This window comes from Symphalangus syndactylus, chromosome 12, assembly GCF_028878055.3.
Source record: "Symphalangus syndactylus isolate Jambi chromosome 12, NHGRI_mSymSyn1-v2.1_pri, whole genome shotgun sequence".
Lineage (NCBI taxonomy): Eukaryota > Metazoa > Chordata > Mammalia > Primates > Hylobatidae > Symphalangus > Symphalangus syndactylus.
In genome coordinates, this window is record NC_072441.2 from 93647264 (window position 1) to 93661361 (window position 14098).

Sequence of the window (14098 nt, forward strand, 5' to 3'; positions counted from 1 at the left end):
TTTTATTTAAGCTAGAAATCCATGCCAAATTACACACCCAGGACAATGTCAACTGTGTATTTTAAAATTTTTACCAACTATTGACTGCCTATTCAGCTGTGCTGCAAAAGGAACTATGACCCTCAGGCTAAAGACTTACACTCTAAGAGAGCCAAGCAAAAAAATGCAAATTCATTCATTAGTCAATCAACAGACATTCCCTGGGCACTCAGCATGCTAGACACTGTGCCAGGCTCTGGGGTACAAAGGCAAAGAAAAATACACACCCAGAAGGAGTTCACAGTGAAATGAAAAAGGACATGTGTAATGGTCACCTCTGCAAGCACACTGAAGATGCTAACTCAAATACATCCTTTATTGTAAGTTAATATCAGCTCCGCATCACCATCCCTGTATCTCCCAGTGCTCTCGGTAAGATTCCTCAGAAACTGCAGCTAAGTATCTTGTGTTCACCAAAGAAAGCAAGTTGAATAAATTTGAGCCAGCCATCCAATCAGCAATAGAAACCTAGAAGGTATATCTCTCATTCCTCAAAAAGGTACAATGTCATCAAGGAGTCAGAACATGCACAAAAAAATAAGAACACTTACAAGCAAGTTCAAATGAAGGTGGTGCAGGATATGCATGTGCGTAAGTGTCCAATAGAGGTAAATGTTTAGGGGTTAGGAACCACTGACTTCCCATGGTTTGTCTGAATTTTGAATCATATTGCCTAACCAAAGTGACAATAATTCTCAAACTGAATCAAAGGTATGATTTTCCTCTCTATTCAAGGCCTTTGGGACAGAGGAAATGTTCAATAAAACAGAAACTACAATAGAGCCTAAGCTAGGTTCCTTCTAAATTCATGAGCTTTTTCAATTCACTAAGCAAATATTTATTGAGTGCAGGAGGCAAACAGAGGCTCTCGGTTAAACATTATGAGAGATACAAAAAAGAAAAGACACAGCTTTTGGTGCTTTGTTTTGAAATCAACATCACTATTAATTTTTAAAAATTAATTTGCATAATAAATGACAACACATGTGTGATAGAAGAATTCTCTCTTCCTGCACCACCCCTTTTTTTATACGAGGCTATGAGAAGACATGTGGAACTTGTAACCAGTATTTTGCTTTGTTTTCATGTAGTAAACTGGTTCTCAACCCTGGGGGCTTTGAAAAAAAAACATGGACCACATCCATGTCTTGAGATTATGATTCCATGAGTCTGAGGTAGGACCTTGGCTCTGGCATTTCTTTTTTTTTTTTTCTTTTTTTGAGATGGAGTCTCGCTCTGTTGCCCAGGCTGGAGTGCAGTGGCGCCATCTCGGCTCACTGCAAACTTCACCTCCCTGGTTCAAGCAATTTCCCTGCCTCAGCCTCCCAAGTAGCTGGGATTACAGGTGCATGCCATGACACTTAGCTAATTTTTTTGTATTTTTGGTAGAGACAGGGTTTCACCATGTTGGTCAGACTGGTCTCTAATTCCTGACCTCAGGCAATCTGCCCGTCTTGGCCTCCCAAAGTGCTGGGATTACAGGGGAGAGCCACCGTGCCTGGCTAGCTCTGGCATTTCTTAATTTCACCAGATGACATTAATGTGCATCCAGGGTTAAGAACCACTGCCGTAGCGTGACTTCTAGGCAATAACTTTCCTCAAGTGCCTCAAAGAAACAGAGATTAGCACTTGGATCCGACTCACGAAATGGAAGAACTTTAGGTCAGATGACCCGGAGCTGCCACCAGCCAGCAGCAACCACAGAAAGTAATGATTGCCATTGCTACCATCTATGGAAAGCTTGCTCACTGCTAATTAATTATGTTAATCCTCTCAACAACCCTAAGAGGTCTTCCTATTTACAGACAAGGACAATTGAGCCTTAAAGTGGGTTTATTCATTTGTTTATTCAGGAACAATATGGAGATCCAAAACGGAGGGAGATGCAGGCACTGCCTTAAGGAATTGGCCATTAATGAGATTAAAAGTCAGTTTGGATCATTTAGGAAGGAAAGATCACATGCTGTTGAGATCAGGGAAGGCTTCATGAAGGAAGTGGCATTTGAGCTGGGACGTGACAGCCTTCAAAAATGGGTAGGATTTGGATGGGCTAGTGATGGGCAGAAGGCTTTGACAGCAGAGGCCTAGAGGGAAGCCCAAGTGTTTGTGGAGCAAACATGTCTAGTGGATGGATAGGAGATAATGCTGAGAACTGGGCTATGACAAAGCCTAGAAGCTGAATTGCCTGGCTAGGAGAATGGATTTAGTTTGGGAAGCAATAAGCAGCCACTAGAGGCTTGGAGGAGACAAATAATTACCTGAAACTATCTCAGTAATATAGTAAATGAGGTACAGCATGAGGAAAGATTAGAGAAGACATCCAAGGCTATTGCACCTGCCCAGATACCAGGTTAGGCACCTTACCAGGTCTGACTGCTTGGAGCCAGAACCCCAAGATCCTGGATCCCAGATCATCATTCCCCATTCACCATATTGTCTGCCTTGGGTGAGAGGTGATCCTCAATCCTCAACTGCCCTAGCAGCTTCCTTCTTCACCTCCTTGGCCAGGAGCCCCTGAAGGAGCAGACTTGCTTTGGGGCACTTTCTCCCCAGTCTGAGCCAGCAGCCCCTCTCCAACACTCCTCCTCTTCATGAGTGGATAGTAGCAGGAGGGGCAGTGAGACAGGTGGGTTGATGTTTTCTCTGTCCATCTCTCTGGCTGGCTTGGGGTTTGTTTTGGGCTCAGAGCAATGGCAGATGAGATCAAAGGCAGCCATCAGAGCATAAACCCATTAGCTGCCTGGTCCCCAAGTCCCCCAGTCCCGGCTGTCTTGTTCCATTAGAAACAGTCTACTGAAATAAGCACTTCAGAGCTGGGATTCACCAGGCAACTCCTATCTGCTGCTGCACGCAAGCCGGCTGCTCCCTGAGAACAGGAAAGAAACATACTTGTCTGCTGGATTGTCTTCCCTTTTGCAGACTCAGCCAGGGACCAATTCATTCTGCACGCTTCTGGAGCCATGCTTGAACATTGAGTCCTGCATTTCTGAACTGTGTTCAGCCCAAATCCTTCCACCAAAGGTTAGGCTGCAGGCAGGCACTCCTCTTCCAGGGAGCAGAACTCTTATAGTGGCACAGGCTTAATCCAGTTAGGGCCTTCATCATGAGGAGTAATAAGCCTGGACATCCAACATGGGTTTGGTCTAAACCTGCAACTTCCTAATCAGGTCACTTCACTTAGCAAAGACTCTATTTCCCCATTTCTAGGTGAGTGTGTGTGTCGCTGGGGGAGTGGGGAGGGAGGTTGAGGCTTCAAGTCTTTTGTCCTGGCTCAACCAGATCTGCTTTTATCTTATGTGTATATCGGTCTTTCAAATATGCTTTCATCTGAAGAAAAGACTTGATGACTTAATTTTTTTTAATCATCAGATGAGATGAACTTTAAGGTCTATTCCAGCTCTAACATTTGCAATTTTTATTTATTTTCTATAAAAATGCAAACAGACTTAAGAGGATAATAATTCAGTTATCAATAAATATCTAAGCAGAAATTAGCAATGATAGAACCCAGGTCAGGCTGCAGAGTTCACGAGGGGAGAAAAAGACAGGAGTATTGCAAAGATCTGTGAGGCCCGTTCCGGACTCCAGCCAGCAGACATCATGCTGACAAGGATGCAGTATCAAACATACACACACAAACACACTCAGAAAAATGTTTCCTATATCACATTATCTACAAAGTACATAAATATCTTCCCAATGATAATATTGATGTCTTTAGAAATTGCATCACTCCACTTAGATGCTCCCCAGGGTAGGGATTAAATCTCATACACATTTTCGGTGTCTCCAATGCCCAGTACTGGGCCTAGTTCAATAAATGCTGGTTGAAATGAACTTCTCTAGAACCTCTCAGAAACACAGTACACCTGAATTACCTAAGCGTATAATACTATCACCTGGGAATAATCCTAATAATACCAAGTTACTGCTATAGAGCATTGCATGTCTTGAGAAGTGATTTTTAAATCCACATCTTCTTTGACATGCCTAAAAAAATCCCTGTAGGGTAATCAGGGCAAGTATTTGTAACCCCACGATAAAGAAAAGGAAACTGAAACAGAAACAAGTTAAAGTGGTTTGCAAAAGATTACACAATTCCTGCCTTCATCGTACCGGTTCCGATCTCTTTATTCCTCAAGATCAAAAATCCAACAACTGCAAAAAGAGAACTGCAAAAAGAGAAGCTCAAACAACGAAATGACAGAGCACAGAGGAGACTGTCCCTGCCTGCTGCTCCCAACCCTAGACACTTCCTCCTCCCTGCACCCCCAAATTGTACTTATGCGAGACCCAGGTCACAGAATGAACATGCTTCCATCATGAATCCCTCTCAGACCAGTCCTGGGTGAGGAAGGCAGGTTGCATAGGGATAATCTGCCCAGACGATCCAGAGTGCAGCTCACTGTAGCTCACACCAAGGCCTTTTGTCCAGTGTCATCTCGTTAACCGGGCAAAGCATTGCTACAGTGCGGTTCCAGAGCCCAAGCCCAGAACACTGCTCAGGGTCTCAGGCTGCTGAGCTTCCCCAGCACTTGGCAAGCTTAATATAGCTCCCCAAAGCCAAACTTGGCCTTGGCCTCTGCACACAGCCCAGTTGGCCAGGACCAAAGCTTCCATCTGACCTTTCAACCCCAATCCCTCTGTACAGACATGTGGTCCAGGAATAGCGGCCCTGCTACTCACACAGCTCTGAAGATGAATTGACTGGCCAGGTTTGGCTCAATCAGACTCGAGTGTGGTTGCTAAAAGCAGCCTCAGAGGGATGGTGCCTTGCCCAATTCCTACCCACAGGATCTGTCTACCACCTCACCCTATTTTATTTCTTTTTAGATATTACGATTTTTATTTGAAACTATCTTGTTTATTCCTTAGGTTTTTGCCTGTCCTGCCTGCTATTGTGTAATTGCCATGAGAGTAAAGACCTTGGCCACCTTATTCCATGCTCATCCCTAAAACCTAGGATAGTATCAATTAGTACCTGATGCATAGTAGGTCCACATAAATAGTTATTGGGATGAATGTCAATGCCCTTTGCAAAACTGTACTTTCATCCCAAAACTACAATGTACTTTCTGTCTCTAACTACCAGATCTTACTTGCCTTCCTGGACTCTGTTCACAGGAAAGAAAGGAAATAAACCAACCTCATACATTACGAAGCATAGGGTATCAATGGCCCTGCTGATTACAGTGGGTGGGGGTGGCATAAATACATGTACACCCCCACTGCTGCCCCATCCCCACTCCTCTGAGCAGTTTTATACTCTCACTGGTGTCAAGGAATATATATTGAGCAGTTTATAGGTCCCTCTCTTTGCTCCCTTCAGGTCTGCTCCTGCGTCTATGACAGCACACAGGCAGCACTGAAGCGCAATGGATCTGCATAATGTGGCCACCTCTCCCACAAGATTCCCCGGGAGCACTGATTATCCATCTTTTAATCCTTGGCAGCCAACAGGAAGATCTTGGGGTCACTGTGCAGGTCAACATATATCACAGCATTAGGCAGATGCAGGGTTGTGAACACAGGGCTGCAAGCCAGGGGACAGGTTTTCATTGTGGCTCTGTTTTTGACTGGCTGTGTGAGGCTGGACAAGTCGCTTGGGCTCCCCAAGTCTTGGTACTTCATTTGTGGAATAAAGGGTTTGGACAGAATGAGTGATCCTCATTTGAGCAAGAGTGGGGCAGTTAGGATCCCCTGTGGGGCTTTTGCTACCTGCACAAGGGCCAAAATATGGGATGAGAGAGAAATGTATACTCTGAAAAAGGTCCTACAGGTAAGAACCGTAAGATTAGAAACTGGGGTGAAGATTACTGGCCAAATTATACCCAATAAAGTAGTTTATTTGGCCTGAGGAATGTTTTAAAAGTCTTTGAATCTGAACAGCTTTGAGGGAGCAGGGCAGCTCTCCACAGTCCACACCTGCCTCTTTGACTTACACACCCCTTCCTTCACTCACCTGTGTTACCTGACAGGCCCCAGCTCCTGGAATCCCTACACTAGCTGATCTCTAAGGCCATCTCCAAATTATCTAATCTATGGAGCAATACATTTTTGAAGTCCTTACTGGCTCTTTGCTATAACTCCACATGAATTTGCTTTCAGACCCCTAGAATATGAGGTGTCTCAGAGGAGACTCTAGATATGGTCACTGAAGTTCTCTCTGGAGTAGCAGAAAATGCTAACATAAAAGGAGCCCTTCCTCCTCTCCAAAACTATCTTCAAAGGAGGCTTTGGGACTGCGTTAGTCAGTGATCTCCAGAGAAACAGAATCTACAGGAGGTGTGTGTGTGTGTGTGTGTGTGTGTGTGTGTGTGTGTGTGTGTTTTAAATTTTATTATAAGCAATTGTCTCACATGATTTTGGAGGCTGATAAGTCCCAAGATCCACAGGGTGAGTCAGTAAGCTGGAGACCCAAAAAAGCTCGTGGCATACTCCAAAAGCCGGCAGGCTTGAGACCCAGGAAGAGCAAATGCTTCAGTTCAAATTCAGAGACAGGAAAAAAAAAATGACGTCACAGTTCAAAGGTCATCAGGCAGGAAAGTTTACTCAGAGGAGGGTAAGCTTTTTTGTTCTATTCAGATCTTCAACTAATTGGATGATGCCCACTCACATTAGGGAGGGCAAACTCCTTTACTCAGTCTACCTATTTAAATGTTTGTCTCATCCAAAAAACACCCTCTCAGAAGCACCCAGAATAATGTTTAACCAAATATGAGGGCATCCTATGGCCCAGTCAAGTTGACACATAAAGGCCCTGCCAGTTCTGCCTCTAGGTGTGCTGGTAGTTGGGGCAGCAGGAACTCTGGCTGTTATACAGGGAGAGAAGAAGCTATGGCAGATGGGATTATTGTTCCTAATACTTCACTCCTTTTAATGCTTCATATTCTTTGCATTCTTTCTCTGCATTACCTCCCACTAGTATAGACACAGCCTTCTTCCTTGCCCCATCAATGTTGAAATTTGTCATATGTTTTGTTTTGTTTTGTTTTGTTTTGTTTTGTTTTGTTTTGTTTTGTTTGAGACAGAGTCTCGCTCTGTTGCCTAAGCTGGAGTGCAGTGGCACGGTGGCACTATCTCAGCTCACTGCAACCTCCGCCTCCCAGGCTCAAGCAATTCTCCTGCCTCAGCCTCCCGAGTAGCTGGGATTACAGGCACCTGCCACCACACTGGGCTAATTTTTTGTATTATTAGTAGAGACGGGGTTTCACTGTATTAGCCAGGATGGTCTCCATCTCCTGATCTCGTGATCTGCCTACTTCGACCTCCCAAAGTGCTAGGATTATAGGCATGAGCCACCGTGCCCGGCCTGAATCAGTCATATGGTTCTCTTAAGCTGATGGAATATCAGTGGGCATGATTTGAGCAGAGGCTTCACTGTGCTTTCTGGATTGGGTCTGGACTTCTGCATTTCTATGATACACCATGAGAAAAGCATGCCCCAAGTAGCTGCTACTCCTACTGAAACATGAGGAGCCTGCAGCTGAGCCCACTCACCCACCATCTGAAGCAGAGCCATCTGTCCTAGCCTAAGGTAGACATATGAGTGAGAAGATAAGTGTTTGAGGATTTTTGTTATGCAGCATTATTGCAGCAATAGCCAACTACTACAAGATGGGAAGGATGATGATCTTAGTGTGGCATTGCTAGAAGGAAGTAAAGACATCTGGCCATCCTATAGGCTCTGCAGAGTAGCAATCTAGCATGTACCACGCACATACCTCTTCTCCTCCATCATAGCAGAAGGCACTCGAAATTAAGGTAAAATTTCCTTCCCAACCTCCCATAGTCTCAGAGACAGAATGTAATGCAGTCTGCCTTGTTCTCAATTTATCCATTGACATACCTGCCTATTTCTCCTCTCATTTGTAAGCTCCTGGAAAACAATGGCCATTTCCTGATCATTTCTGCGTTGCCTTTAACAAGAGCACGTGGCACTTCAGTGACTCAATAAATGCTCATGATTGAATTGAGAAGAATAAAAGGGGTCCATTCTGCTGAGAGATGTTGAAATCACAGCCAGGGCTGAACTGCTAAAATTACAAGGGAGACTCCCTTTTGGTCACAGTCTTCTAGACCATGAGGAGTTGTCAGTTCTTCAGGACTGCTCAGCCTGAGGACACATGCAATGAAGGCTCTGCCTGAGGGACGTCTGCAGAGACCATCCAAACCCTTTGGCGAGCATGCATTACGCACCTGCTGAGTGCTGGTTCTGCTCCAGGAGCAGCCTGGGTGAAACCATGTAAGATGGCTGGAAAGGCCTTGGAGAGGAAGAACACTTACCTGAGAGCTGGGTGGGGCAACCAAGTTGATTCCTGGAGGCGCTGCCAGTGCTCCTGAGGGTGGGCCCATGGCAGAGGTGATGACTCGATATGGAGAGCCCAGGGCATTGAGGGGGGTCCCCACTGCACTCAGAGTCCGTGGGGCACTCACTGGGGTATCTGTGTAGCTGGGGTGGCTGTCCATTGGCTTCCCTGTGGACAAGGCTGCTGATGGGCTCATGGATGTAGAGCCAGTGTGGCCAGGGGAGCCTGTAAGGAGAAGAAGAATATAGATGGTGGGAGGTTGGGGAACATGGAAAGGGGCCCTGGGGGACAGAGGCACAGCCCCACCTTTCTTTCCTGTATCCTGCCCCTCTTTTAGCCACACCTACACACCTGTAAGCCCTAGGCACTCTCACCTACACTACCCTGGTGGTATAAAGACAAGCGACGGACACAGAGGGGAGAGGGCCTGCCCTAGGACAGAAATAAGAAAGGTTGTTCTCTGGGGCCCAGCTTGGAATCCACTCTGGACTATGCTGGATCCACAGCCAGTGCAACAAGGGGCACAGCCCAGAAGCCCCCAGCCTGAGTGACTGTGGCCTGGGCCAGCCAGCCAGGGAAGGTGATTCTATACCGAACCTCGATGGGGAGAGTGAGTAGGTTCCCAGGCTGCTCCAGAATTCCCTGACTAGAACTCATATTGCTCTGATAATTGGGGCAGGGTTGAGATTCATTCATTTATATGCAACAAACATTTATTAGGGTGCCAGGTGCTGGGGATTCAGAGCTGAAGAGCACACAGTCACTGACATCAGGAGTCACATTCCATAATAATGAAGGGGAAGGCAGTGGCTGTTGTCATACCCCTAGTTTCCTGTATCTATTGAAGCTTCATATACATGATGTTCTTGTCCTGTCCTTCTCTATAGTACAGGGTTAATTAGAACCCAGGGGAGAAGACTTGGAATGGCTAGGCATGGCTTTATGGCCACAGAGGCCCAGGAAGCACAGGAAGGCAAGTGCAGACCAGACTGCTGAGACCATTTCTGCCTCCAAGAATAGAATGCTGCAGCCAAAAGTGTCTGTGGAACAGGGTCTGGGTGAGGAGGTCATCAGTATCACTTTTTTCCAATAAATTGAACCCACATTCCCCTGTAGTCAGTAGCAAACTCGAGGTGAAACAGGAGAGTGCCCTCCTGCCATCTTGGGAGCCCCGCATGGAACATTCTTTCCAGAAGAGAGGAGCTATAAGCTTTAGGATCTGTAGCAGCAAAGCAGAGACTAGAAAACACCACAGGGCAGCCCACCGCGGATCACATCACTAGATCTCTGTGCAGCTAGCATGCAAGAACAGAGGCGAAGAAGCCATGTGCACAGTAGCTGCACGCAGCACATCCATGGCACCCAAGCTGTCCACATGGATAGAAAGGGAGAGAATTGAGCGCTCAGTAAGCACGGTCTGCTGGAGAAGCTACCCCATTCTCAGATGTCTACTGTGGGTCAGACACCTTGCCAAGCAGATGGGATAAGAAGTGGAGGAAGTCATATGCCTGACTTTGTGTGGCTCATTATTCATCCAACAAATACTTCTTGAGTGCCTACTACATGCAAGGCATTGTCCTAAGCCTTTGGGCAACATCAGTGGGTGCTAAGTGTAATGTTAGGAGTAGGATGCTAGGAGAAACTGGCTTCCTTCAAGTTCTGGAGGAGAGCAGGAAGTGTCAGAAATATAACTGTGAAACTATTCTTAAACATAAATATTCCACTGGAAAAAATGTCAACCTGCAATTTCTCTTGGAGCTTCTGCTAGCTTAGTTGAGGGCTACTTGTGGAAGGAAGTCACTCCAAGGAAGCTGTGACCCTCTTGTCATTCTACGTATGGAGCTTTGGTCTATCAGGGACAATTGCCTCATAAACAGATAAGTCCCAATACCCCATGTCCTAAGTACCACAATCAAGGAGAAAACACATGCTGTGGGCCCACAGGGGCATGGCAAAGTGGTTAAAATGAATAACTCAAACATTTATTGTGTGTCCTCAATAGCATCAGGCAGTTTCCATAACTCTTTATCCTGACAATAAACCTATGAAAATCATTTCAGCCTTTTGCAGATGAGAACACTTAGGCTCCATCTAACCCCATACCATTTCCAGTTCCAGGATGACTTACCTCTGCTTCCATTGTTTAGAAGCTCTTATTTAACCTTCAAGGTCTAACTCAAGTGCCACCTCCTCCAGGAAGCTTTTCTTGGTGTTCCTGGTCTGGTTTCCTGCCCTTTTTTATTTCCTAAAACTGTCTGTTCCTACTCGTATCTTAGCATTTGTTATACTGCATCACCATATTTGTTTATTGGAAAAAACCATGTCCATTTTTGTTTCTCCATCTCTCAGATTACCTGGCACTGCCCAGGTAGTTAGTGGCAAAGCCTTGATTCAAATTGCCAATCTGAAACCCACGCTCTCCTCTGTGTTTGTTGTCAAGGACAGCAAAGATGATTGGAGAGCCATCTGCACCAAGAGTACAAGATGACTCAATTATGAAGTGATCTCAAGCTGAAAGTTCATCTGAAGGAGAGAAAAGAGGGCAGTGCTCAAGAACTCAAAGCCAAGAAAACCAAGACTCTTCAGATGGCCACTCATTGGAAAGAGCAGTTTTAGACTCTTCTGAGGCCCTGGGGGCTGTGACATTTAACGAGGCCAATGTATACTTTGAGTCTGCTACTAAGATAAAGTGTGACAGGTGAGTTAGGAGCCAGCCCTGACTCAATGGGTAAGGAGCCATGAACTCCACTGGGAAGACAGCTGTCCTTCCCCCATGACCAAGCCATCTGAAGGAAATTGACTTTTCCTTCTTGCTTAGGCTTGCCAAAAACAGACCAGACCACCCTGCAACTTTCCTTTTTATTCTGCTTTAAACAGATCTCAGAGAGACTGTGCCTTCTATTTCTTTATCCCCAGGGTCAAGAACCAAAGCCTGACATCAGGCCTAGACTGAGGGCACAGGCAAGAGCAAGAGTTTGCTTCACACTCATCAACCCAAGAAGTCCAGGGTGTGGTCCCTCTGCCACCAGTGACAAAGGGCATTTTGAGTGTTATGTCAGCAAACTTAAAAGAAAATTAATAGTTTTATATTTATGTTTCTGTTTCCTTTTGTTTATAGGGAGGGACTGAGCTCTCATTTTTTGTTATAAAATTATCTTCCTAAGGATAGCTATGTAAGCTTTCTTAAAACAGTAAATTAATTTAAGAAAAAGTCTAAGTACAGAGGATATATAAAATATCATGAAAATAGTCTGCAAAGGAATGATGTTCAAGAAACATCAACCTGCACAAAAATATACAAACATGGACTTTGAAGAACTCATGAGTTGTTTCAAAAATAAAATGAGATAATGATGTGAAAGTGATTTGAAACTTAAAGTACATTTTTGTTTTGTTATCATTATTAATAAGAAGTAAGGCAACTTGACTACTCAGTGCAGTGGTAAGAATGGTACATTGTTGAGATACAGTGAAATAATGAGTTAAAGTTTGGTTCTCAATGGCCTTTAAAATATGATTTATTTCTCTTGAGTCAATGACCCAGAAGAGGTGGGCTATTTTATAACTACATTTTAAAAAATAAAATAGAATTTTAAAAGACAAATACATCTTAGACAAATGCATTTTAGTTCTTTGCCTCTCACAATGGCCCAGTAGTTCTTAGAAATAAATAGCTTTGCTTTTAGACAAGTTAGAAAACAATAACTTTTATGAAAAAGTGTTTCTCAATGGAAAATTAATCTATTCTCTCAAATAGACACTAATGCATACCTGTCTGTGATGTTTTTGTCCGCCTCTCTCACTCCTTTTTTTTTTTTTCCACAGCCCCATGGAAACTGCAGCCAATACCAAAAGGCACCACAAGTTTTCCAGGTACCTGATTATATCTTATTTATTTTCCTTCCCCACCGAGAGCCTTCTGGTTAAGCTATGAACTAGGCAGAAAACAGACAGGTTTCCCTTCAGCACCAGCTGAAAATAGGCAAGCTCCTGTTTGAAGGATGAGTGGTGTTTATTGCAAATTTATCCAGGATAGACTGTCTAGCCCTCAGGCTAGGATAAGTCTAGTCCAAATCCGAAGTCAAGGTTTTCCCTAATGCTCCCTTTTGGTCCTTGCAATGATTTGAATGCATGTGTCCTTCCAAAATTTGTATTGGAATTTAAACCGTAAGAGAGTAGTAACAGGTGGGGCCTTTTGGAGGTGAGTAGGCCATGAGGGCTCCACCTTCATAAATGGGATTAATACCCTTATAAGACAGGGAACTACTTCAGGGAACTACTGGGCCCTTTCATCTCTTCCGCATCAGAGGATGCACGATTTGTCCATTTTTCCATCCCTTCCATCATGTGAGGCACCATCTTTGGAAGCAGAGAGTGGCCCTCACCAGACACGAACCCGCTCGTGCCTTGATCCTGAGCTTCCAAGTCTCCAGAACTGTGAGCAATAAATTCCTATTACTTATAGATTACCTTGTCTGAGGTATTTTGTAGCGCAAGATACCAGCAGCACAAATGGCCTGATCCAGTCTCTCAGCCCAATTCACTCTGTGGCATGACCCCTGGCCCCGCCATCCCATTAACCTTGCTCCCTGCCTTCCCCTGTGCCCTCTTGATCTTCCAGCCACCCATGCCAGATGCGTGGAAAATGCAACAAGTCTGTATTCTGCAGAGTTCATTCTCTTTGCTCAGGCAATGATTTTATTTACAAAATAACTTATCTAATGAAAAAGCGCTAATGGAGTTCCTCAAAAGGTTTTCTTCTCTCCTGGTAACATACCCAAGAATAGCATTTCATACTCCTGGGTTTCATTTCCCCCAGTAAGGAGCTGGCACTCAGTGACCTGAAAGATCCCTTCCAGCACTAATGTTTCACGAGCTTTGGGTAGGACATGGCTCGTTGGCATTGAAAAGAAAGAAGTGCAGGTGTTGGTGGTCTGGAATGGTCTGAGTCTGGACCAGATGCTGAGGAGCACCTGTCACCATCAACTGGACCACGTTAGGCCTTCAAACCATTTGGCATTCCAATTAAAAGTGCTAAGAGTGTCACCAGGAGCCAAAACTGAGAAGGGAATCTGTACAGTGCATAACTCTACAATGACTCCAAAAGTCTCTGTGTGCATTGATGGCACTATGGCTTCAGGGATGCAGGACTGAGGAGGAGACAACAGCTTGGAAGTCAGAGTTCCAGGCTGAGGTTCTGCCACTTTCCAGCTATGTAAATTTGAGCACGGAACATGACCTCTGTAAACTGCAGTTTCCTCGTTCATAAATTGAGACAAATGGGCCCAACTCAGAGGACTGCTGAGAGCTCCTGAGACTATGAGGTCCATTAATTTTTTGTTAATTAATGTATATAACTAGGTATAAAGTTTATCAACAGAAATTATTTGCATAAGAAAGCAATGTCCCTGATGTTTACCAGAACCACAATCTCTAAACAATGAATTGCATGTGTGTGTGTGTGTGTGTGTGTGTGTGTGTGTCAGAGAGAGAGAGAGAGAGAGAGAGAGACTTACTGAGAAAGGGGACACAAAAGCCAGGGTACTTAGAACTACAGAATTCTTACCAAGGTAAGGAAGTTGCTTAGCAACCTTATGCTCAGCCAATAAAAGCAAAATGTCAAGCATGCAGTTTTTCTGACTGGCCAGACAAGGGAGCAAATGGCCTGATGTTTCCACCCCTTTGCTGCTGTGCCAGGAAGGGTAGAGAGTTTGCTCTCCCATTAGCAACCCTCTTCAGGTTGGAATGGA

The 14098-nt window shown here is 44.8% G+C and overlaps 1 protein-coding gene across 11 annotated transcripts in view; it reads right to left on the minus strand.

The window, feature by feature from the left end:
- Positions 1–14098, minus strand: part of RXRG (retinoid X receptor gamma) — a 236359-nt gene that overhangs the window by 19328 nt on the left and 202933 nt on the right. For all 11 annotated transcript variants that reach the window (XM_063625032.1, XM_063625028.1, XM_063625025.1 and 8 more), the window contains one exon: positions 8326–8573. In XM_063625032.1, coding sequence (XP_063481102.1) covers positions 8326–8573 — 248 coding nt within the window. The remainder of the gene's footprint in view (positions 1–8325; positions 8574–14098) is intronic.